At 25.9% G+C, this 27,716-nt stretch overlaps 1 protein-coding gene across 2 annotated transcripts; it reads right to left on the minus strand.

The window, feature by feature from the left end:
* Nucleotides 1–273: 273 nt before the first annotated feature.
* Nucleotides 274–27,716, minus strand: LOC100214607 (paired amphipathic helix protein Sin3a). Of its 2 annotated transcripts, XM_065805517.1 has the most exons (22): nt 27,630–27,716; nt 25,248–25,614; nt 25,049–25,121; nt 24,788–24,859; nt 24,620–24,679; nt 24,479–24,525; nt 24,148–24,367; nt 23,853–24,026; nt 22,936–23,764; nt 22,247–22,619; nt 21,981–22,149; nt 20,824–20,919; nt 12,084–12,149; nt 6,740–7,000; nt 6,261–6,444; nt 6,058–6,164; nt 5,222–5,404; nt 5,057–5,140; nt 4,741–4,835; nt 4,538–4,633; nt 3,687–3,825; nt 274–909 (listed from the first exon to the last, which is right to left on the minus strand). In XM_065805517.1, the coding sequence occupies exons 2-22, from the start codon at nt 25,583–25,585 to the stop codon at nt 664–666; spliced, it is 3,912 nt and encodes a 1,303-aa protein (XP_065661589.1). In that variant the 5' UTR covers nt 25,586–25,614; nt 27,630–27,716; the 3' UTR covers nt 274–663. The 2 variants fall into 2 exon arrangements, with proteins under 2 accessions (XP_065661589.1, XP_065661588.1); XM_065805516.1 differs by lacking the exon at nt 27,630–27,716 and having other exon boundaries at nt 25,248–25,692.

The raw sequence follows: 27,716 nt of genomic DNA on the forward strand, positions 1-27,716 counted from the left end.
AACGTAACTGTCAACGTAAAACTGCCGATCGTTTAAGTACAATTTCGAAGAAAATTTTCTGTTTGCTATCAGACCAAACAAAGATATTTAAACAACTAATAAAGGAAGCTCTTTTTTTGTGTTCGAACTACTTTCTACTTTTGTGTTCGAATATAGATTTCTGAAGAAAAACCTAAAATCTATTCTTATATTACTAATGTACTATAATTATAGATTTAATACTTTTGGATTGAAATACATCTCTTATTAAAATATTAAAAAACAATACTAAAATTTTTAAGACAAATTTTTGAAGCTGTATATAATACTCATAAATATAATTTAACTTACTGCTTCTTCCATAAAAGTTTTGGTCATAAATGTACATTTAAACTTTGTCCGAGTAAAGCTTTACATTAAGCGTAAAAAAGAAAGTAACTTTAAATACTTAACCGTTTATCTAAAAACATTTGTATTTAAAAATGTTTTGCTTTAGACACTTATCGAACTCCAACTACCTAACTACGTCTATTGAGTATTGCACTAAAGCATGTAAGTTCTTGTTTCACGTTTTAAACAAGCAAGTCCTTATTTCACGTTTTTACTTTAAAATAAAACTGTTCATTCAATTCTAAAAAACGATCGAAAAATTTGTGATATTTTAAAATAGTTTCTATTACAGTTTTAGGCACTTTTAAATCCATTTTTAGAATCTTTTGTGTAAATTACTGAATATTTATTTATATTGATCCCACCGTGTTTAAAGACATCTTTTGTCGTTATGCACGACATCATATCTTCGGAGCCGTCTTTTCCGGTGAACCAAAGTTCTGTCTGATGACACTGATCCCTGGTTGTGTTTTCGTGCAGCCATGCTTCATGGGAAGTTTTATATATAGAATGCAAACGCATATTGATCGAAGGATGCGACTGTATGAAAAAAAGAATACATTATACACTTTAAACCTTTATTTTTTAAAGATAGTTAAATTAGGAGAAACTTCTTATACTCTACAACAAGTTTATTAATATTATACTAGTATTAATTAACTATGCTAAATCGTTTTATTCAAACAACCTCGCGACAACACAGTGGGGCAGAATCGTTTCAAAACTGGACTTGAACGAAAATGAAATAAGGCGTTACGAAACATTATTTGGTGGTAATTTATAAAAAAGAGTCTTTGGTCTATCATGTCCGCGTTTTGTATTTTTTTTAGGATTAACTTCAAACCTTGTAGAACTTATAAATCAACTTAACTCTTATTTAAAAAAAAAAAGTTAAAAGTACTGCTTTGTTTTTAGTGTTAAAGCTGCAGTTTGTTAAAAATTTTTGAGTTTGATACGTTCATTGCAAGAAGCCAATGTAAAAAGGTGCTGTTTCATGCTAAGCTCCATTATTTCCAGTTTCCTAAATATTGTATCTCATTTCAGAAATTAGGCTCTAGAGACTTCTGGAAAATCTTCAACAGCGTAGTCTGGTAACAGGTAAGTCTAAGATTCCATCTCTAATTCATGGGGCTAATCTTATTAACTCTCCCAAGAATATAACTACTTGCAATGAACTTCTCTTCTAATTTGACTCTTAAATAGCCATACTCTTCCTGTCATTCCAGTTAAATAGATTAACTCATTGTTATACATTGTCATATCAGTCCGGCTTCCATTGCTAAAGTCATCTCTTAATTAAACTCTTCTACGGTTTGTGGTCTAGACAAAATTCCTGTCATTGTCTTACAAAAGTGTTCCACAGAACTCTCTTCAATTCTCTCTGGTTTTCTGGCTGGTTTTTGATTTGATCTGGTCAAGATGATTTTTGATCTTCTCGTTCTACAGCTGACTTGCTAACTGTTGTGACTGAAAGTTTCTATTGTGCATTAGATGGAGGTGGCGATGCTAGGGCTATTGTTTTTGACATATCTAAAGCTTTCGATAAAGTTTGGCATGCTGGTTTTCTCCATAAACTTGCTTCAAGTGGTGTATCTGGGAAAGTTTTTAAGAACAGCCGATCTTAAACCTTATCTCACTTCTGTAACAGCTAGGGGCTTGCAGTGGCTTGTGAATATTCACTTTACCAAAAATCAATTATTTACTGCAAACACCTATTGCAATACTGCCAACATTCCTATATTAAAGAATGGTAATCCTCTAACTGAGCCCTCTTTGTTATGTCTTCTTGGATTATCATTCACTACTGACCTCTCATAAAAATTATTTATACAATCAATTGCAAAGTTAGCATATGCTAAGGTTGCTTCTCTTTATTGTGCTCGCAATCATCTTACTCTTAATTCCATTCTCTACTTCTACAAATCTTTTTTTCGTTTCTATATGGAATACTGTTGTCATATTTAGGCGGGTTCTTCTAATGATGCTCTTTCTCTTCTAGACAAGGTCCGAAAAACGCATTGTAAACATAGTTGGAGCTGCTTTATCTGCCGAGCTTGAGCTTTTCCCATAAAGTTGTAAAGCTGCATCTCTTTCTTTTTTCTTCACAACCATGATCGCTTCTCAAAAGAGCTATAACCTCTAGTTCCATTAACCAAAACTCATTCTTGTTTGACTCGTCATTCAGCATAGTCACATGCCTTTACTGTACCTGTCCTTGCATGCTCTAAAAACTTTTATTTGTTTAGTTTGTTCCCGCACTTCAACCCTTTGGAACTCTCTCCCATCTTCATGTTTTCCAGACTCATACAACCTATAACTTTTCAAGTAGTAGCTTAATTTTCTGTCAACTGTTTCCTTGCTCTTTAACTCTAATCTTTGTTTTCTAGTAAGATTTTTAGATTAAAAAAAAAAATTTTCGGTAATTATATTGAAACTTCATACTTTTGTTTGTTTTGTTTGTTTTTTTATAATTTTTTTCTAATTCTTTTTTATGACTATTTTTCCGGTAATTTTTTTAAAATTTTCAAGGAATTAAAATTATTGTAATTTATTTTAGTGAACCAAGTAAAATGCTTTTGAATATTATTTATTCATGCATGCTTTTGATTTTTTTCTTTTACTATTTTTGCTTACCAGTTTTTGAAATTATTTTACTTTAAACTATTTGAAAATACGCTGTCCCATGTCTAATATTATTAAAAATTAAAATAATTATTTAACTTGAAAATTCGAAAGTAAAAAAAAAAAAAAATTCTCTCAGTTTTAAAGTTATTATGCCCCATTGTGCAATGTTGTTTTATTTAAACAGATTTTTATATTGTGCAGTTTTAAATTTCATGGGACTGATAAGATATAATATAGACATGTTTAAAATATTACAGTTAAAACTTTTATTGCTCAAAAAGCTCAAAAAGTTTTTTTTTTTGTAAAACAAAATTGTTTTATTAATTTAATACATTGCTTAAACAACTTTTTTAATTTAATACCTCGTTTGAACAACTTTTTTAATTTAATACCTCACTTGAACATTTTTTTAAATTTAATACCTTATTTGAAAAACTATTTTTTTTTGTGTTTCCCCTTTGTTATCTTTCTCCAAAAAATAATTTTTTTGAATATTTCAATACAAAAAAAACTTTAGGTTTTAAAACATTTACGTTTAATATTAATACTATCAATTAATAATAACTGATAAAAAACGTAGTTTTATTTGATAAAAAGTTTATACTTAAGATATTCACATCTTTTTAAAAAAAATAGCAAATAGTTTATTGTATGCTAATATTTTGTTGTTAAAATAATATATAAATATTTACCTTAAGAGATTTTCCAACTGTACTTCTACGAAACATTAGATCTCTCGTACCCGAAACGTAGCGCATCTTATAAGTATTTTGACTGATTTTGCACTCCAGTCTGTTGTCCATAATGACATCGGATGTTGAAGATGAAACACTGAAAGATAAAACAAAACTTTTAAAATATAACACTAATGACACATTTAATAATGACCAAATACAACTTCATGTTTTGACCCTGTTAGCTGCATGCATTATTTTATGTACGGACAAGGAAAAACTCACAAAAATATATTTGAAAATATCTGCTTCAGGAGAATATAAAACTTTTATGAAGCTGATGATAATTTGCCTTACTTTATAGATAATTCATACTTGAAAGTAAATGCACTGGTACAAACATAAAATAGTCTCTAAGACTTCAAAAATTGTCTAAGATTAAATTATATCAATATCAGATGACTATAACAAGTTCTATAATAGAAAAAAATTTAAATTCAAATAGTTTAAAGCAAACAGAGAAAAAAACAAAATGAAAAAGTACCTAATTTTCAATTATTTTGATTTATTTAATTCAAAAATTTATTATGTGAAACCTTATGCATTCTTCAACCATATTTAAAAAGGCCACGATTTTGTAACGAGCAAGGGAATTTTCTTATTGAAGTAACTTTTAACAATTCAGATTTTCTGACAAAAATTTGTTGTTGTTAAAATATAAATCTCTGTTCTCCTTTTATATGAAACTCTCATTGAAAAAACAGTTTAGATAATGTAAAACACTTTTTGACAACAAAAACTTTTTCAAGCAATTAATCACGAATAATTCAAGCATTAAGTCAACTATCCTTAAAAACAATTATTAAAACCTTTCACTTGGCTCATCATTATCTTCACATTCATCTCGCTTTTTCCTTTTGTGTTTGTTCTGTCGCTTTGAAAAACGCTGCAAAACCCGCGAATTCCTAAATTTAAAAAATGTTATCAAGCAAATTTTTGAGTTTGAGAAAAAGTTGAAAGAAGCAAAATAGTGGCAAAGCAAAGCTGTGCATAAATAATTGTTCAATGATACCTTAACAAAAATATAGGCTTTTTACATAGATGTTCTTTGAGTTCAGACATGACTTCAGAGTTACCTACAAACCTCTCAACATATTCTGACCATTTCTATTGAATAAATACCCAACAAAAAGAAGTTATACAATTATATGTATGTATGTATGCATATATAAATATATATATATATATATATATATATATATATATATATATATATATATATATATATATATATATATATATATATATATATATATATTTGGTGTGCCTTACTTTAAAAAGTTAAAAAGAAAATCATAAAAAAAAAGATATTTAAAAAAAAAAAGGACCTCAACTTCAGCTTGATCTTCAGATAAATCACCTTCATTAGGAAGAAGTTCTATACTGGCTTTGCATGTGCCATTATCCTTGTGCTATTCCATGTAAAAAAAAAAAAAAAAAGTATTGCAACTAAATAATTAACAACTAATAATCTTAGCATGAAAGAAACTTACAAAATATATTTTATACGAGTTTTCGTCTGAAAGTAGAGTTTCTACTTTCTTTTGGTAAGCTAATTCCAAACCAGATCTAGCAGTGGCAGTAATTGACGAGCCACCAGCTGCACCATTCCTACGTTCATCTTCATATAATGCATAAAGTTTCATACTAATATCATCTGTTACAAGACTGTGAAGCTAGAGAAAAAAGTTAAACTATATTTTATATTTTTATAAATATATATTTCTATTTACAAAAGAAAAACAAAATATTTTGTTATTTATTGTGGCAAAACACGATTGTTTAAATTCTTCTTCTATCTTTTTCTAAAAATTAATGCTCTCAAAAATTATAAGAGTGTGTTGCTATACTGTAGGTGTAGTAAATATCTATTTTTTAATGAAAGCCTTAGTATATATTTTTACCAGTGATTTGAAACAAATGAGACAAAAGGTATCATTGATTTAATATTAATGTCATTAACAACAATGGCAATTGAAATGATAAGTAAAAATAAGCACTAATATCCAACTTAAATCCAAAATATGTGGCCAAATTAAATCCAAAAAGTAGATATATATTATATTCACTCCCTAAAGTAAAAAAACCATTAACACGGAAAAGCCTAATACTTTCCCCCAAAACCTTTTTAACTTCCAACATAGTTCTTGACAAGTATAGTTCACTAAGAAATAATAGTAACATACACTATTAGTGTATATAATAAGAATTATATTAATAGTGTATTAGAAATAATACACTATTAGTGTATATAATAAAAATTATATTAAAAGTTACATATTTCAAAATAAAAATTAAAACTGTTTCGTATTGGACTTAATAACAATACCTGACGAACAATATTTTGAATTAGTTTATCTATTGTAAATGCGATATATGAATTTACTCCAAAAGCTTCACGTAAAGAATCTTCAAATGAATTAGAATCTGTATGACCTTAAAGAAAAAATTGGATTTGTTATTTAACTGAAGTAACTCTTTTAACTTAACATTATCTTAAAAAACAGTAAAAAAAACTTATTTTGAACATACCATCCAATAAATTTTTCACCATAACTAAAAATCCAGGATAATACTCCTCAATATCAGCTGTTGGCATCTTTTTTAAGTGCAAAGCAACTGCTGTCCCCTCTCTTCTATGTTTTTTATCATTTAATTCAAATGCTGCAGCTTCTGCAGCAAGTTGATTCATCTTCAATAATCTTTCACAAAGCATCTAAAAAAATTTCAAATAAGTTCTTTATTGTAATATATCTTAAAAACAAACAAAAAACTCAGTATATCAAATAAACTTTCTTAAGCTAAACATAAGTTACTGCTAAAAATATTAATAAGTTTAATTTTTATATTTTTAAGTTCAAAGAGAGAGGAGGAGGAGGGAGGAGGGAGGAGGGACCAAACTAATTGGTTTTTTTAAACTTGAATACCTATTTTAAGTGGACATTTACAAAAGATAAGCAAACAATTCCAGAAAGATACTCTAAGATTTAATAGAAAAAAATAAAACATACTTGATGCATTCTTAACATAATGAACCATGCGCTGTTAGTGAAGAATAAATTGTATTCATCATTTTGATATGATATATGCTTACTTTCTGAAATTTCTTCTTGTTCATCATCACTTAATTCACCGCGCGGTGCAAAAAACAAATTTTGACAAAAATGAAGCAGGACAGCTTTAATCTTTGTTTTGTCTTCTTTGTGAATGCTAGTTTGACGCTTCATGTGATGAATTATTAATGAGGATGCATCCTCAAGTGTCGATTGATCCTAAATTATTCCTTATAAATTTATCATATAATATGTAAAATAGAGATACAATATAAATAGAGATAAAACATTTAACTAGTTTATTTATTTATGTTGTCTATTAGGATTTCATTCTTAATAGACAATACTAGAAGGCTTCATCTTTAATAGGCTAGACTAGATTTTACTATTATAATATTATAAAACTTATAATAATATAAGATTTACTTATAAAACCTAATAATAAATCAAATTGAAAAAGCTTCTCTATATCTATCCGCAAATATTGTTGTTATTGGTGACTTTAATGCTCATCACACTGAATGGCTTGGTTCTAACATCACTGACCCTGCTGGCAGTAAAGCTCATAACTTCTGTATTTCTAAATCACTTACTCAAATATTTAACTTGGTGACTCATTTTCCAGACAACCTTAATCATTTACCTTTATTTCTTGATTTGTGTTTTGTCTCTTACCCTAGCTCGTGTTCAGTTTCTTCTTTTTCTTCTTTAGGTGGTTCAGACCATGCAACAATCTCTCTAAATCTTTGTCTCATACTTTTTCTTCAAACTCATTTTAAAGCTGATTGGAATTCTTGTAATGTTTTTCTTTGTGATAGTTCTTGGGCTGATGTATTTCAATTCCCCACTGATAAATGCACCTCCTACGTAATCTCTTGAATCCAGACAGGTATGGAAGCTTTTAATCATTATTGTTGCTTTCACGTTAAGCCTTATTCTATAATTTTTAACTTCTTGTGCTGCAGCTAATTCTAATCTTAGTCATTTCATCGTAATCATTTTTTAAAAGATTTTTATAATTTTAACATTTTTTAAAAGACTTTTTAATAAGAACAACTCTCTTAGAAAGAAATGACTTTTTATTAGTACAAGAAATCAATGACCCCTCCAATTATTGTTTAATCAGTCTTCTCTCTATTATTAGTGAGGTCTTTGAGTCTTTAATCAGCAAATCATTAACATTTTATCTCAAGTCTAATAACTTGCTTTCTAACAATCAGTACAAATTTCAATCTTCTCATTCTACGGCTGACTTGCTAACTGTTGTATTGGAAAGCTTGTATTGCACATTAAATAGAGAAGTCAAGCAAATTACCTGTAATTTCTGGGATACCTCAAGGTTCTATTTTTGGTCCTGTATTGCTTTTTATCTACATTAAGGATCTTTCTAACAATTTTACCTAAAGTAGTTCTATTTGTTGACAACTCAAGTTTGCACTCCTGTCTTAGAACAGGCAGCCAATAGTAAATCTGATCTCTCTTCTGTAACAGCTTGGGGCTTGCAGTGGCTTGTAAATTTAAACTTTAACGAAACTCAGTTATTTACTATAATCAACTATTGTAATAATGTTGATATTCATATATTAATGAATGGCAACACTCTCACTGACTCCTCTACTTTCTTCTCAAATTATGATTCACTACTGACCTCTCATGGAAACTATATATACAATCCATTGCATAATTAACATCTGGTAGGGTTGCCTCGCTTTATTGTGCTTGTCATTTCCTTTCTCATGATTCCATCCTGAGAATGGAAATTCTTCGTTTTTTATTATTACTTATTATTTATTGTTTATGCGACACAATGATCGCAAAATATATTATATATATATTTTTAAACTACAACATATTTATTTATTTATTTTTTTTAATATCTATACATTTTTATACTACAGTTTTATATAAAGAAATATTTATTTTCTTGTATTTATTTTAATTTTTTTTATATATTTATTATATTATTATTATATATTTTATATATTTTTATATTAGAAAATATTTTTTTTTTTTTTTTTATTATATTAAATAATTAAATTTAATATCAAATTTTAAAAAATTTTCATATAAACAAATTGTTTTTCTCAACATTTGTATAATAAATGAATTAAAATATGTTAATTTTTTTTTAATGATTATTTCTTAAATAATCATTTAAAAATTTTGCAACTAAAAAAGATTTTTTATTTTAAAAAAATTAGCAAGTCACAAATAACAAAATTACGTTAATTTATCTACTTTATTTATTAAAAGTTTATTATTTTTATTAGCCTTTTCGTTGTGAAAGCAAAGATTATTTTTCCAAATAACATTTGATAAAATTACATTGTTGTATATATCATTTATTAAAAATAATTGCTGCACTCTACTTGCGTTATAAAGAAAAGTTTAACTTACATTTTGTGAAAATATTTGATACAGCCTCGGAACACGTTTATTTAAAATTTAATTTTGAGTAAAAAAAAAAGTGTTTAAGAAGGAAAACTGAAAAAACAATTGCAATAAAAATGAGCTAATTATTTTTTAGGAATAAATAAAATTTAAATTTAAAAAAAAAAAAAAAATTAAAATAAAATTAAGATAAAATTTAAATATTGAACAATATTTAGTAATATTTTTAAATAAATTTGATAGTTTAAGTTAAACCCAAGCATGAACTTTAATTTTAATAAGCTTAATTTTTTTTTCAACATCAGCTTCCAACAAAGCTGCAAACAACCACTATTAGATTTGGAAGTTACTGGAAGAGAAAAGATGAAGTTTATAGAGCAAGATAACGATTGACAGATGACTTAAAAGTTTGCAAATTATATGAAACAGGAAAGCAAGAAGAGGGAAGTGAATTCCTAAGAGCTGATGTTTGAGGAAAAAAACTAGACGAATAGGAGTTTTTGGAACACTTAGGAACAGTTGCAGTAAAAGGATGAGACTAATTTGAATGACGAGTAACACAAGAGTGAATTTTAGTAGATGGCACAAGAGATAGCTATTTAGAACAGTGCCCATTATAGTATTTGTAAAAAAAAGAAAGAGAAGCAACATTACGACGATGTGATAATGGTTGGATGTTGGCTGTAAGAGCATGTCAAACTATGTTTAAAAAAAATTAATATATTTTTTTTAGTCAGAATTAATATATATATATATACATATATATATATATATATATATATATATATATATATATATATATATATATATATATATATATATATATATATATATATATATATATATATATATATGTATATATATATATATATATATATATATATATATATATATATATAGTTCTATAGTTTGTTGCGTTTGGGAAGCACGGAAGGAAAAATGTGATTCTTACGCCAACATATACGTCACTTTTAATTACTTTTGACTTTCGTCCAACATTTCCGTGTTTGACGAAAGTCAAAACCATTAATTTAATTACAAATTAATCGTTTTATAAAAAAACCACAAAAACGCAAATTTAATTGACCAGAATGTTTTTAAAAATATTCTGAATGTTTTTAAAACATTCTGAATGTTTTTAACGATATAAACAATGTTTTTATTGTTATTTTTTTTAATAAAATGTTTTTATTTTTATTTTTTTTAATAAAATGTTTTTATTTTTATTTTTTTTACTGTAAATCATGCGCGGAGTGTTGCTACATCGGCTATCTTATAGCCTGACTCGCAAGGGAGTGCTGCTACATCGACTGACAAATAGCCTGACTCGCAAGGGAGTGCTGCTACATCGACTAACAAATAGCCTGACCCGCAAGGGAGTGCTGCTACATCGACTGAGGGTTTGGTTGGGGCAGGCAGTCTATCATTAATAAAAAAAAAATTCTGGTCTTGCATTTTAATGTTTACTTTTTGTCAACAAAATATGGAAAAAGCCTTTGGACAACATATAAGGGTTCTATATATATATATATATATATATATATATATATATATATATATATATATATATATATATATATATATATATATATATATATATATATATATATATATATATATATATATATATATATATATATATATATATATATATATACATATAATATATATATATATATATATATATATATATATATATATATATATATATATATATATATATATATATATATATTAAATCAAAACTAAATTATAAATTATTTTATCAAAATAAAATTATATATCCTTATTATATTAGTTTTAAATTAAATCATATATTTTTTATCAGAACTAAATTATATTATAATGATCTTTGCTTCAAGCGTAAAGTATAAGCATTTTTCAAGCGAAAAAATTGATCATTACAATAAAATAAAAAAATTAATTATAAGTTATTTATTATTATATAGAAATTTTAGTAAATTTTTTTTATTGCAATCAAAAGTTGCATAAATATTCTTGTACTCACAAGATGATAAATAAAAGTTTTTAATATATTTCTTTATGGTTTTTTTTTTAATGCTCCGTTTAATAACTTTGCATAAATAAAAAAAATTGTCGTTAACTATAATCAATTTTGTTTTCTGTTACTAAATATTTCAATAAAATACTTCACTTTTTCATTAGTATATAGCGCTTATATCTAACATAAGTGTCATTAAAACTTTTGTAACAAATTTTTTTACATAATCGTCATTCAAAAGTTAACATGGTTTTTTATAAAGTTAATTACTTCTTTTATCTTACTGCTTATAGAAAAATTTAAAATATTCAGTTAAAAAATGATAAAAGATTGCTTAATGGAAATCGCTCTAGGCGTATGTAACACGAGCATAAATTGCTGGCAGCTTAACGTTTTATAACAAGGCCTGCATTGTAAATGTAGTTAGACCTGCCAAGCTTAAGCTGCTAACCATCAGGGTTCGTAAGCATCATAAAGTTGCATTTCTTTCTTTTCTACCAATACTATCATCTCTAGTTCTATTAACCAAAACTCATTCTTGCTTGACTCACCATTCATCAAAGTCACATCTTTTTACTGTATCTATTGCTTTTGCTCTAAAAACTATTATTTATTTAATACTTTTCCTTACACATTAATGCTTTGGAATTCTCTCCCATTTTCACATTTTCCTGATGCATACAACCTACAAACAAGTTCTTTACCAACTGTTTCCTTGCTCTTTAACAACATCCTTTATTTTTTAGTAACTCCAAACTTAATAGTGGTTGTTTGCAGTCTTGTTGGGAGTGAAATGGTTTATTAAAAAAATAATATAATTAAATAGGGTTATGTAAAACTGCAACGATATATAAAATAACAACTTGATGTAGAATAGAAAAATTTTAAAATTTTAAAAAATTAGATTACCTGATAAACAAAAGTGATATGTGGACCAGATAATTCAGTACTTCCTTCATCTATTTGATCACTTCGCTATGTATGAAAAAAATTATATAAAACATAAAACCATTATACTTTATACATAATCATTATATAGACATTAATTCTATTTTGCTGTCATAAATCAAAAAAACATAAATTTCATTAATATCAACAAAAAATTTGCATAGGATGCAAGTATGCATTGCTGACAAGAGAAGCTTGTGACTTTATATCAATTTCTCAGAAAGATCAATGGTGTTTTGGTGACCTCTAAGGATTGTGCTTCACCTAGAACTGTCCACTACTTTATTTTAGTTACAGCATTAATAAATTTTTTTTTCCTCTTTCCTTCTTTAGAATACTTTCTAATATTTTATTTCTTTATTATCTACTTGTTTGTTGCTTTATACTTTTTGATTATTCACTTATACACATTTTTACCTGTTCAACTATCCACATTTTGCACTTAAAAATAACTTACTCACTATAAAATAACTTACTCACTATGTCTCTGAAAGTACCACCTTAAACCTGTTTCTTTACACAGCTCGTTTAACAAAGGTTGCGTTTCAGAGTATATGGTTGAGTAAGTGTTAAATAAAATTTTTAAAGAAGTAGCCTCCTCAACTGAAGTTAGCCATGGGGAGGCGAATACAGAAAGAAAAAAACAAAACACTCCACATTTTTCTGTGAGACCTTAATTATCCCACTGAATTTATATATTAATATCTCGATACTAACAAAAACAAATTTGTTTTGGTAAGTTTAAAAAATTGTTAAAGTGAAATTTTAATTTCAAAAATTTAATATAAAACATGCCCTTTAACAAGTCAATATACTTTTTTTATGTTCTTAATCAAATCTGTATGATATAACTACTTTTATTCGTGTTTAAAGATAATGAATGCTTTAAAGTAGTTTTATCTAATTAATAAAACAATCACACCTGGACCTGTCTGAACATGAAATCTGTAAAGTTATGTTACCAAAGTTATTAGTAAGAATCTTTCAGTCAGCTATTACCAACAGACCAATGTTATTAAAGAGATATCTCTTACACAACTATGTGCTAAATAAATTATAGTGAAGTGATGTTTTTAGATAAACTTTTATTTTTTATTTTTATAATGGCAAATTGGTTACAGTTAACAATTAATAAACAAATTTCATCAATTTGTACACTTAAGGGTGAAGAGTAGAGTGAGAGAGAAATTGCTAAAAAACTGTGTATTTCTGCAGAACGGGTTCAATATACATCAAAAAGGCAACAAGAAACCAATAGTAATCAAGAAAGAAAACATAGTGGGTGACCCAAAACTACAGCAGTATCTGAAGATCAATTTATGAAACTTTAAAGCCTAATCATTATTTAACCAATTGTTGTTTAACAGCCCCTCAAATTGTTGTTTAACAGCCCCTCAAATTGTAGTAAAATTATATGAGATTAAAGAAAAGTGTTAAAAAGTAAAATGTAAAAAATCAAAGTAAAGAAAGTGAAAAATACCAAAGTAAAGAAATTGTAAAAAACCAAAATTAAATGGATAAATTCAAATTTCAAATTTATGGTTCTAACAGAAGAGTGTTTGTCTGACAACCTAAGATCAAAAGGGCTTTGCCACAGTGTACAGTGCCAATAATTAGATATGGTGGAGGTAATGTAATGGTTTGGGGATATTTCGGAAATAATAAGCCCAGAAAATTAGACAAACTTAACAAAGAAAGATATTTATAAATTTTATAGGACTTTGCCTTCTGGAAATGAAATTACTGGATCAAATTTCATATTTCAACAGGATAATGATCCGAAACATGCATCAAAATTGTGTATGTTCTATTTAAAAGAGAAAAAACAAGAAAAAATTTATAGAAATTATGGTACGCCCATCGCAATCAACTGATTTGTCACCAATTAATCTAATTTGAGACGAGTTAGATAGAAGAGTTAAAAATAGATCTTTAAGTAGTGCTACACAGTTGTGGGAGTATCTGTAAACAGAGTGGTACTCATTGGATAGCAAATGTTTTGCTAAACTAATAAATAGAATACCCCAAATTGGTGCAGCTGTGATTAAAAATAAAGGTGGAAAACTTGATAAATCAAATATATAAATAAAGCTGTTGTATAATTAAAACAGTATTGACAAATTGGTTCGAAATTATTTTCCATGATTTTTTTAACAAAAACTAGACTTTTTTAACAAAAACTTGACTCCAAACAGGGTGGAAAATAACAACCAGTCAATGACCTCCTGAAATAACTAAGTATGCTATTTTTACCTCCCAAAATAAATTATTGCCGATCATGGTTGACTGGTTGAAAAAAATCGGAGTTTTAAAAATTGTTTGACAAATAATCAGGATGTAATTTGGAAAACCATACACTAAAATTTCATAAAATCATTCAAATTTAGTGAAGCTGTGGTGCAGTGGTAAGAGTTCTGGCTCAGAACCCAGAGGTCTGAGGTTTGATGTCGGCTCTAGTATAATAAGCAACATTGGTAAGGAAGGAGGCATGAATTTCCTTGTTAAATGCTCCTCTGCAGTGCTCTTTGATATGACTGTAAGGACTTCTATGAGCACCTTAATAACCACATTAAAAAAAAAAATTTAAAAAGCATTTAAAATAGTTTTATTGTTTACGATAAGCTTCATTGAAGAATATTGTATGAGATATAAACTATATCCATTAGTTTTTTTGCTTCAATTATTTAGATTAGCTTCACTGGTGTTGAAAATCTTTTTTTCATAAATGATAAAATTCTTATTTTTTTATTATTTTAATAAAAATATTTAATACATTACTTTATTAATAATATTTAATAATTGCTGTATTTAAGTAAAAACATTTTTCCTTTCGACTGTACTTAGTCATCTTTTTTTTTTCTTTAAATCTTTTTCTTGTAAGTTTTTGTCGCAAATTGTAATGAATAAAAATGAATGATATATAAATAAATTTATAATTACTAACTGCACATTTGCACTTTTTTTTCTTTAACAGGAATCTTAAAAAAATATATATATACATATTTAGTAAAAATCTCATTTTATGTAATGTTAGTAATTTTTATAGAAGAGTTTCATAAAACGATTGAATTAGTATTAAGTAATCAGTTTAAATAGCATTTGCACGGAAGAGTTAATAACATTAAATTAAGCAAGTGACAGATTTTTAAATGATTTTTTTAAACAGAGATATAAAATGTGTAATAATTTTTCTATTTTTAACGTCATTACCTTAAATGATTAAAGTTCTTATCTTATTATTATTTGAAATTGTTGTATGTAACTAAGAACATTTCTCACTTCTAACTATACTTTTTTTTTGAATTATTTTTGAATAAATTTAAAATTATCAATTGCGCGTTGGCACTTTTTTTTTTCTATCATGAATTGTAATAGAATCATTAAACATCAACCCATCAAAACAGTGATGACTAAAATGAGACAAACAACACTTTTATTTTATGATTATGTTAATTTTTAAGCATTGACTTATTTTTGTATTTATATGTAATATATATTCAGTCATAAAGAACTAATACCAAAATAAAAATTTAAAATATGAAAAAAATAAAAACTTTGACCGTCCGAAAAAAACAATTGACTGTCAATTCCATGTGTTAGCTGGTCGAATTGACCGCTTATATGTGTATATATATATATATATATATATATATATATATATATATATATATATATATATATATATATATATATATATATATATATATATATATATATATATAAACACTGCCGCTCACGGAAGTTAGGACAAAAAATATTTTTTCAAAAGAACAATATTAAAATGTAATTACGTTATAAAATTATTTACTTACGTTAGTAAAATTTATGTTTATATAAAAATAAATCAAGTTAAATAAAATTTGTATCAAAAAAATTCTAAATTAAGTTATTTTAATGTAAATATATTAAAATAACTAACATTTAAAATAACATAAATTGTACTCAAGTAAAAGTCTTATCATTTTAAATAAATAAACAGAGAACGCAGAAACATATTAAAGGTCACGTATGAACCTGTATTTTACATTATCAACTCAAATCTTTTAAGTTTGTCATTTAACAAGTATTTCTATTGTTTACTGTGTTTTTGCAGATATTTTGTGTATTTTGTGTTAGTGTTTTAAAAATTTCAAGTGCAGAAGTTCAAAGGTATAATTAAAAATTATTTTTTTAGTGTAAATTTAAAATATTGAAAAAAATATGCCTAAAGGTAAGCCAATAAGTGTTGAAAAAAGGACAGCAGTACTCACTTTGCTTCAAGAAGGCTATACAGTTAGAAAAATAGCTGAAAAATTAAATCTGAGTAAATCAACAGTTAGCTATACGATTCGTCGATATCGAGAATCTGGAAGTTTGGAAGACAGAAATCGTCCAGGTCCTTCTCGCATAACAACAAAAACTGATGACCGACGTATAAAAATCATCAGTAAGCGTAATCGAATGTTAACTGCTCCACAAATAACAGCTATTTTCAACTGTGATCAAGAAAAAAAAGTTTCTGTCAGTACAATCAAACGAAGATTGCAAAAAGCTAATTTGCATGGTCGTGTTGCTATCCGAAAACCATATCTACGAAAAGATAATCGACAGAAGAGATTCCGTTGGGCACAGCTCCACAAAAATTGGACAATGGATGAATGGAAACAAGTACTCTGGACCGATGAGCCAAAATTTGAAGTTTTCGGAAATAAGCGAAGAGTTTATGTTAGAAGATCTGCTGAAGAAAAAATGCTAACTCAATGTCTGGTTCCAACAGTAAAACATGGTGAAGGCTCTGTGATAGTTTGGGGTTGTTTCTCTCTGGATGGAGTGGGATGTTTGCATAAAATCGATGGTATAATGAGAGCAGAACATTATAGAGATATCCTGGAAACAAGTGCAATCCCTTCGGGACTTCGATTAATCGGAGATAATTTTAATCTGATGCATGATAATGACCCTAAACATACTGCATTATTATGTAGAAATTATTTAGAATCAAAAAAAGCTGAAAATGTATTACGTGTAATGACCTGGCCTCCCCAAAGCCCAGACCTCAACCCCATTGAGTTACTATGGGATGAACTGGATAGAAAAATTAGAACTGTATGTCCAACATCAAAATCTCATTTATGGAACATTATAGAACAGGAATGGAATAATATTCAAAAAGAAACAATTAGAAAATTAATTGAAAGAATGCCGAGAATAGTTAAAGCAGTTAAAAGGTGGTTTTTTTGACGAAAAAAAAATTTAATTATTATAATGGTTTTTGTACATTTTTATTACATAAAACTGACTAATAATATATTTTATATTGAAAATGTATAAAAAATATAATTTTTTATTAATATAAATTAAAAATTCTATAACATAATTATAAATTAATTTTCCTTTTTCAAAAAAATCTCCACTGTCCTAACTTCTGTGAGTGGCAGTGTATATATATATATATATATATATATATATATATATAATATATATATATATATATATATATATATATATATATATATATATATATATATATATATATATATATATATATATATATATATATATATAAATAAATAAATAAAATTTAATATATATATATATATATATATATATATATATATATATATATTAAATGAAATGGCAGAGAAAGGAGTACTGGAATTGATGACCTGGTCTCCCCAGAATCCAGTTTTGAATATAATTGAGCATATTTGGGATTACCTGGACAGAAAGAAGGTTGAACATGCTCCTCGAAACGCTGAAGCATATTTTGAAGTACTTCAAATAGAATGGCACAACATACCCTAGGATTTTATAACTAAATTGTATGAATATATTCCCCGGCAAATATTGGCTGGGATTGAGGCAAAAGGAGGACATAGTAAATATTAGGAGTTTTTTATAAATTTTGACATTAAAAAGTTTGTAATACATGTGTTTTAATAAGTTTATAATCTAGAACTACAAATTTAAATATTAGAGAAGAACTCTGCGGGATTTTTTGAAAAAATATAAGTGATCTAAAACTTATTCACAGGTACTGTATATATATATACATATATATATATATATATATATATATATATATATATATATATATATATATATATATATATATATATATATATATATAAATATATATATATATATATATATATATATATATATATATATATATATATATATATATATATATATATATATATATATATATAAATATATATATATATATATATATATATATATATATATATATATATATATATATATATATATTATATTCTGCCGCTGCAAAGAAGTGCCTCTACACCAATTAAAGGTTTGGCATGGGGCAGCAATCTTTTCCTTCTATTTTCTTCTTTGTTTTTTCTACTTTCTCTCAAAAATTCCAATGCACGTTTTTGGATTAAGAGCGGTAAATGATAAATGATATTAGGAAATTGAGTCCTTAAATATGAATTGTTTGTGATATATATATATATATATATATATATATATATATATATATATATATATATATATATATATATATATATATATATATATGAACATTAAAAAAACACTGGCTTTAAAAAATTTTTAATAAAAAATATTTTTAGGAGATCTTCAAGACCCTTGAACATAAAACGAGTTCCTAATATTGTCAAAAAAAAAAATTCTTCAAAAGTGTATCATATTGGGTCTCAAATGAAGTGAAATCAAATGAAATTTCAAAAAATGGTAATTATATTATAAAAAACTTATTGAAAAAAATATATTGTCAAAAAAATTAGTAAAAATGCACTTTTTTATTTTTTAGTTAATAAACTTCATTTTTTATACTGTTAAATCTAACTATTTATTTTTATATAATATAGTTATTATTTTAGAAATTTTTTTAAAAATAATAACTTTTTTTTTTCGCACACACACCTATGGTCTGAATAGCACTAATTTAGCAACAATTTTAAGAAAAACAATCTTTTTAAATTTTTTTGACAACATGTTTTATCAATCACAATCAACTTTATCAGGTGCAATGACAAAAGTTATTTTGGTAACATTGAAATCTAATTACTATAAAAATGTTACTTAGTAGTTACATAGAATAAAGAATTACAGGGTATAAAAAATGTAAATATAAAGAAGTGTGAAACTTAATATATATTAAGGGTAAGCGAAAAAAAAAAATTTTCTCTTCTTATATATAAATTTTTTTCTGTTTTTTATTAATTATAAATTACTATAACTAATATAACTATAAAATATAATTTTAATACATAAACCACTCTTGTAAAAGGGCTTTAATATTTTTATATTTAAATTAATTTATATCAAATATTTTTTTAATATATTTATATATACATTAATAAAATATTTATATAAATATTAAAAAATTATTTATGGGATATTTAAAAATGCTTACATTTTTGCTTTAATTTCATTTTTAGAACTGTGAATTTAAATTTATGTTAAACTAAATAAAATAAAATGACGATAAGTCACGTAAAGTTATGTTAAGACATCGAAACTATATGCACGTTATTACTATTATTATTATTAATAGTAGTAGTAGTAGTAGTAGTAGTAGTAGTAGTAGTAGTAGTAGTAGTAGTAGTAGTAGTAGTAGTAGTAGTAGTAGTAGTAGTAGTATTTTAATGTTATTTAAAAGTAAAAAAAAATTGTTTCAAAAAGTAAATTAATAAAACAAAAAATCTTAATCTTTTTTAAATTTGATATATTTTAAAAAAAAACTTTGATCCAAACTATATTTATATAAAAAAAACAACTAAAGTACTAAAGAATAAAACTAATTAACATTTAACAAATTACATGCATTTTACATGACTACATAAAAATATTTTAAAATTCTTTTTCTGTATTCAATAAGTTTTATATTTTGTTAGATAAAGAACTTCATCTTGACTATTATATACAACCTATATATTAAAATATTTAAAACAACCTTTATTGCAGTTATAAGGCCTTTACTCCCTAAACAAGAAAAAAGTGGAAAGGGAGATCAGAACAGAAGGGAGGGGGGATATTTTTTTTCAATCATCATTTTTTCACATTAATTGAAATCAAGCATTTAAACAAATGAGCACATCAAGAACTTATTTGCCCAAAATAAAGTTGGTTGTTTGTGCTTTTTAATTAGAGGAAAAATCTAATTTTCCAAACATTTAGATTTGATATCCTAGTATGATTTGTTATGAAAGGAGAAGTTTTAAAACCATAACTACAAATAGCCTGCCATACAAGGAGTTTGGAAGCAAATTTATCAAATTGAACGCGCCTAAATTTGTTAGACATTTTATAACACTTTATCTGATTACCTTGCATTGATTATCAGGAAGCATTGAATCATCTTTTTTAACTGTAAGTTTCATTGTCTAAAAGACTAATGTTGTTTTTTTTGTCACTGAAATCAATTTAATGTCAATTTAAGCAAATTTTTTACATCGCCTAATTAATTTGATTTCTCCATCAAGTGCTTTTTAAGGATTTTTTTTTCTGTATTATGAGTTTTCAGAATATTTTTTGTGCGAAGATTCACTGCATAGAAACTTTGTAGCAAAATTATAAAAAACAAACTATGCAATATAATATTTCAAAAAAAAAATTTGTTAGTATTGATCATATAGTTTTTAAGAAAATTCAATTTAAAATCATCCAGATTTCATCTGGCCATGATAATATCCAATATTTTTTAAGAGAAAAAATTATTCCAAATAATAAATACCTCTTCATATAACATTTCGATATGTTGAATAATACTTTTTGATCGAATAGCTTTCAAATCATTTTGTTTAAAGTTTATACCTTGATGATCTAAAGACTGAAGAAAAAAAATATTTAAATTTAAAAGAAAAAAGATTTTAAATAGTTAAACACATTAAAAAATGAGATGAAAAAAATATAATATGCTTCAGAAAAATAATTAAAGACTGGGTAGCAACTAAAAGTTGCAACAAAGAAAAACAAAAATTGTTCCTGTATAAAGAAAAATAACAGATTTTAGTATATTTTTTAAAAAAGCTTTCCGATCACCAGAAAATGACATAAATCCTTAACAGGCTATTAAAATACACAGAAAAGTTACCAGTACTCAGTGTAGTGTTTTATATAGTTTCAAAACCTTTTTACTACCCCTAATAGTGAATCTGAAGAACACTTGGAAAAAGACTCTAAAAGAAAGTGATCTAAAGACTCCAAGATTTTCAATCTTAGAGTCTTTAGATCACTTGAGAAAGTGCCTTAATTTACTATAGATCCTAGTTCTAATTGGTTCTGACATATATTAACTATATATAGTTGTCAAAATACAATATTTCTATCAATTTTCACAAAAAATACTATAGGAACTATAGAAAGAGCTTATAATTAAGAAAAATTGCCAATAAGCGATCAGAACGGATCATATTATTAAACTATGATGTTCATTTTACCTAAAAAAAGTATTTGTTTAAAATCTTATTTAAATTTAGACAAGCGATTGTGATTTTAAGAAGATTTAAAAAAAAAAAAAAAGAATCTTCGGTCTGGGTTTTTTCAATATAAACATTTATACTTTACGATACCGCAAAATTTATCATTTTAATTTTTTTCGTCTTTTTATAATTTACAGACCTGATCATTTAATGGAAATATGTTGTAGTCAACAAAATATCATACAGACGCTATAATATTTTTCTTTAGGTTTCCATGTTAATTTTACTAAATTATTTTTTTTATCTTTTTTAACTAAACTGCTATTTTAAAACTTTACATGTTTCTATATCCAATAAACATTCTTAAATAATTTTTTTTTAATTTTATTAAAAATCTGTTTCAAAACATTTAATTTTTTAAAAATGTAACAAAAAAATATTCATTTAAAAAAAAAGCATTTAAACACACCTTAAGATAATATTTTTCATTCTGATCTCTCCAAATACGATTGAACTGTTTCTGTGCAATTCTCCATTCCTCATCCTTCTGCTTGAGTCGTTTTAAAACCACAGGAATAGCAACATTAGGTGTTTTCTTCAACCCATCTATGATTTCTGGTGATTTGTCTCCATATATTCTGAATTAAAAAATGCTTCTCCATAAGTATGATTCATTAAAACTCTTTTTAATAAAGTTTTTTTCTTTAAATAAAAAAAAAACAAATTAATTGATACCTATAAATAGCTTTTCTATGAATGATCTCAGAAGTGCCTCCTAAACAATTGTCTAAGCGTAATTTCAGCTGATCATCAGAATTCATTCGTGAGAGTTTTTTTTGTACACCTTCTAAAACTTTAATTGTTGATAGATTGGCTTCAACAACAATATCAAGCTCAAAACGTTCATCTTCACATTTATAAATATATTCTTCATACTGTGTTTTTCGTGTACCAGGAAATTGAGTGTCTTCTGACCAAGATGGAAGTGAAACCCAGGTGTCGTTGAGAAGATCTTTACATAGTTGAGTTCGGCCAGAGCACTTTGGCTGAGTGTAACTTTTAGGTAAAGCACGGTAACTAGCACCACTTCTCTTGCATGAAGCAAAATCTATTAAAATTATAAAAAAACATATGATTATTAAACATTCTAGTAACACATTAGCAACCCTTCTATTTATAAAATTTATAACACACTTGTTATCCTTTAAAGATAAAATTCAATAAGTTACAACATTTACAAATTTAAAAACAAGTATAACCAAATTCATAGCTAATTCAAATTCTAAACCACAAATATGATATTATAATAATATAATATAATGGAATATGGTTTATATGAGGTTATACAGTACTACTACCAACAATGCAATAATATCACTCCAACAAATAAGTAAACAAGCTAAATTGAATTTAAATGTACTAACCAATCTCTAAATGAGCTAATTCTCCACCAGTTCCTCTGTCCTTAAATCCTGTTATATTTGTTTCGGGCTGTTGATTGTCCTTATATCCAAGAAATGCTTTAAACCAATTAAACAAATCAGGGAATTTCCCCAAAAATGTAGTAGACAATTGAATTAATTCAGCCCTGGAAATTACTTCATTATTGAATAGTGTTAAACATCGAAGAAAGTTTTCATACACCTCTTGACTTTTTAATGCTTTTCGGACTTTATCAAAAAATGCAAAATCACTGAAACTTCCATGTTTTACTGCTTCCTCAAGGGAAACATCTTTTAATGCTGATTTATGGCGTTTTTTATTTTTATCTGAACTATCTTTATCAATTTCCATTTGTTCTTGTTTTACATTGTTTTGAGATCCTAGTTTTTTAGTTTTTACAGTTAATATTTTTGTTGCATTATTTCCAGCAGATGTTGTAATCTTTCCGCCTTTAGATAATGGTTGATACTGAGTAACCACAGAAGCAGCTGCAACTGTAGATACCATATTTGGATTAAATGTAGATCCAGTAGCATCAGGTAAGAACTGACTGAATTCTTGCAATAAGTCTTCCTGCTTGTTAAAAAGTTTAGCAACTTGCTGATACACCTCTGTAGCAAGTTTTCCCTCTCTAGCATAAATATCCTGTTCTTGACACACTCTACCATACTGATCCACAGTATTTTCCTTAATTGCTTTCTGTTCTGTTTGATAATTATTGAGAATGTCAAGAAACTTTTGGTAGACTTCAGGTTGCCCTTGAAACCGATTCTTTATTTTTGTGACATAATTAATAGCATGATGCTGAGCCTTGAAATATTTAATTTAAAACATCAACAAAATTAATTCTATGTATAAACCTTGCATGTGAAAATAACTATATACACTAAACACCTACCTGTGTTTGAGAATGGACACCAGGGGATGGTAAAGACATAACAGGTGCAGATGAAACAGGGGAAGAGGATTTTGAAGGTAAAGAAATAGGTCGAGTTGGAGATTTCGGTAATGTAGTAGTTACAGCAGTAGATACTAAGGTACTTACATGGCTTATAGACTGTACAACAGGTGGCTAAAAATTTTAGTAAAATAAAAATAATATAAAATAATAGTAAAATAATGAAAAAATCTATCTATATCCTAAATTATTAAACTTAAATTTTCAGTAATAAAAAATATTATTTAGTTTTTACCTTATTCAGGTTTGGCTGGTTAGGAGCTGCTATTAGACCACTTCCTGATATAAGGTGAGTTGTAGTACCAGTTGGTGCACACACATTGACTGTGTTTATATCTGTTAAACTTACTTCAATCTTGTAACCAGGAGGTAAAAAAGTATTAAAGCCAACAATCAAATCAATATGTCCTTTAAAAAGTGCTGATACACGACTAATAACTCCAGGTGTATCAATACTAAATTTAAAAAAATCAAAACCAATTTAAATATAGATAAAACAATTATATTAAACATAAAAAAAAGCTCAACTATCAAATAACCCAACTTAAGAAATTATTTCAACATACGTTTGTGATTTAAACTCTTTCATGATATCCAAAAATTCATTGTAGACCTTTAACAATATATTTAAAAAAATAATAAAATCAATATATATTTATAGTAGCTTTTAAAAACAGAGGAAAAAAAATTAAAATTAAATATCTTGCTTGAGGCTTATTCCCAAACTGTAGTTTTACTTGATCTAAATATGATAATGCATCTTCCACCTATAAACAACAATATTACTAATAATGCACCTCTCCCCTACAAACAACAATGCAACAAAAAAAAATGAACTGTACATTTTAATTAATCAAGATAAAAATCATCTTAACCTTTAACCTCTGGTACTGCTGCTGTCCTCCAGCTACATGAGATGGACCTTGAACATGTGTTTGAAAAGAAGGCTAAAATAAACATTTATTAAATAAAATAAAAATCTTACTTTATAGATATAAAAACTTTATTAATATACAATATAAATATAAATCAATTAATAATTTATTATTCCACTAGATATTTATTAATTAATGTTATCAAACTACATATTTAAATATAAAGAAAATTTAAATTTAAAGTTTTCTAAAAAATCAAACCTTAGGAGGCATGTGAGCAGATTGTTGAGTCAATGAAGAATGGGACCCGTTTACTGGAGGGGAAGAGTTTGAACTAAAAAAATAATTGAATTATTAAAAACACATGGGTTTACATTCCCTAATTTAACCATTAAGAAAGTCTATAGCAAAAAAAAACTTTTCAATGAAAACTCAAAATAAAAGAAAAAAAGCTTCTTACACATTAGGTAGAGGCATATGAGAACCAGAAAATGGTGGTCTTGTCAAATCTCTCATTTGCTCGAAATTATGTGTCAACTGCTTAGGGGTCGGAGGATGAGTTTGATGAGAAAAACTGGCTGAAGTAGAATGTGAACCAGCAGGAGGATGAGGTCCAGATATGGTAGGAAGATGGTGTGATCCAGATAACTGGTGTGAACCAGAAAGACCTGAAGCAGGATGAGATCCAACTATAACAGCATTTTGATGTGAAGCTGAAATACTGGTAAGATTATGAGATCCAGGTATAGCTGATCGTCTTACATTATAAATATCAGCATCTTCATGGCTTCGTTTCATTTCAACACAATAATCAAACTGTATTACATCTATGTATTTTTAAAAAATATATACACAAAGATTTTGTTATATTATATCTGATTAATAACTAAATTAAAAGTAATAAATAAATTTAATTAACAACATTTAATAAAAAATTAAAAATAATTAAAAAACCTTTATATCAGCCATAAAAAAATTGTTTACTTTACACGACAAAAAATTAAATAAATTATTTTTGTAAATAAAATAGTAAAATGCTTTTGTATAATATACTTATATTATCATGAAAGTGCAATTTTAACAACTTCTTTTATTCAAGCTCGCCTCCATAATTTTCAATAGACAAGCAAAGCTGCTTTACAGAAGTAAGTTGTATAGGGTACTACTTATACTATATATTAAAGACATATTTAAAGTAGACACTATGTTATTCCAACAAAAAATTTTATTGTGAAAGATAAACTTTGTCATTTTAGAAAGAAATTAGTTTTTCATGAATACTTTTATAATACTTTTATAACTATTCTAAGAAAACTTAACCATTATTTTATGTGGAAAAAAATTACTTAAACTTTATTTGCTAAAATTTAACGACTCTCCAATGAGTGCCAAAATCTCAGGGAAAAATAATTACACAAACATTTTTTTTTAAACACCCCAAGACCCCATATATATTAACTTTTTTAAATAGAAATTCAAAAGCAAATTTAAGAGATAAATCTGAGAGTAGAGATCTTTTTTAACTAACTTAACAGCTTTTTAAAAATCTTATTCTATTTTCATGGAGCCCAGTGGCAAAATTTTTGAACTTTTTTGTTTCTAAATTCTATTTAAACCACTCTTTTAAAAAAATCATTTTTTGAAAAGCATTTATTGTTCTTGAATTTAAACCCACACCCCCACACACCAACCCCAGTTTTAGAAGTGCAACTATTTTAAATTCCATTTTTAGATAGGAAGAAATTTCTATAAAAAAACTTTATTATTAAATATTTTAAATAATTAGTAAACTATAATGCAAAATCACACAAATATCTGAATATTATAGTATCTATATTTGAGTGCGTATATATATATATATATATATATATATATATATATATATATATATATATATATATATATATATATATATATATATTATAAATTTACTTCAAACAGCTTAGACAAAAAAAAAAAAAGAAAGAAAAAGGGCAACAATATCTTTTTAAAAAAATACAAAAAATAACTGCAAATAAACAGTTTTTTCTATATGAATATTCTGATTTAGCTATCTGAAAACTTATTTAATATTCTCATGTAATCACTAATTTAGAAAGAGATTGCATTTCAAGTTATTATAATTAGCAACTACATTCTTTAAAATCAAAATTTTATTTATGCACATTATTGAAAATGTTTATATATTACAAACAAAGTAGTATATATGTATTAAAAACAAACAACTTAATTATTTGTATTTATTTGCCTCTACACTAACAGACTACAAAGTTATCATTTTTTTAAATTTAAAATACAGTAGATACAGCATAGAAAAAAGAGCAACGATTTCAAGTTGATTAATATTTAGAAAATTCAAAATTATAGCTATTTACAAAAATAAATTCCATTTAAACTTCATAATATTGCGGAAGTCAAAACTAGAAGTCTGATCAAGACCGATTTAGGATAAACTTACTTGACCAAAAAATTTAGTTTTGGATTCCAACTGATCAAATATCAAAAAAAAAATTGTTCACTTAACTACAGACCACTTCCTAATATAAAGTGAGTTGTAGTACCAGTTGGTGCGCACATAACTATATATAAAATAAACTATAGTTAATCATTCTTAGCAAAAAATCTAGGTTGGAATGAAATGTTTTAAAAGTCATATTTTGAAAAAATTGAAACTTTCTACAATTAAATTACAAATTAATTTTAATTATAATTCAAAGAAAAACAAAATAACAATATCATTTTTAAATGTTTTTTAAAATATACGTTCTCAAAGTTAATGTTGAATAGTACTGACAGTATTGCAATCATAAATATATGTTAATGATCAAGCCACATATTCTACCTGATTTGTTTTCATTTGCTTTAGCAGAAGACCGGGCACAAACAGATAATTACCGTGACCGATATATACATGAAAACTCTTGGAGAC

This window comes from Hydra vulgaris, chromosome 09 (assembly GCF_038396675.1).
Source record: "Hydra vulgaris chromosome 09, alternate assembly HydraT2T_AEP".
Classification (NCBI taxonomy): domain Eukaryota; kingdom Metazoa; phylum Cnidaria; class Hydrozoa; order Anthoathecata; family Hydridae; genus Hydra; species Hydra vulgaris.

Coding starts and splice junctions, on each gene's coding strand:
- LOC100214607 (XM_065805517.1), bottom strand. CDS start 25,585: ATGAAACGAAGCCATGAAGATGCTGATATTTATAATGTAAGACGATCA. Junction 24,526..24,619: donor AGTTTGGGAATAAGCCTCAA/GCAAGATATTTA, acceptor ATATTGTTAAAG/GTCTACAATGAATTTTTGGA. Junction 6,445..6,739: donor TTATGTTAAGAATGCATCAA/GTATGTTTTATT, acceptor AAATTTTTTTAG/ATGCTTTGTGAAAGATTATT.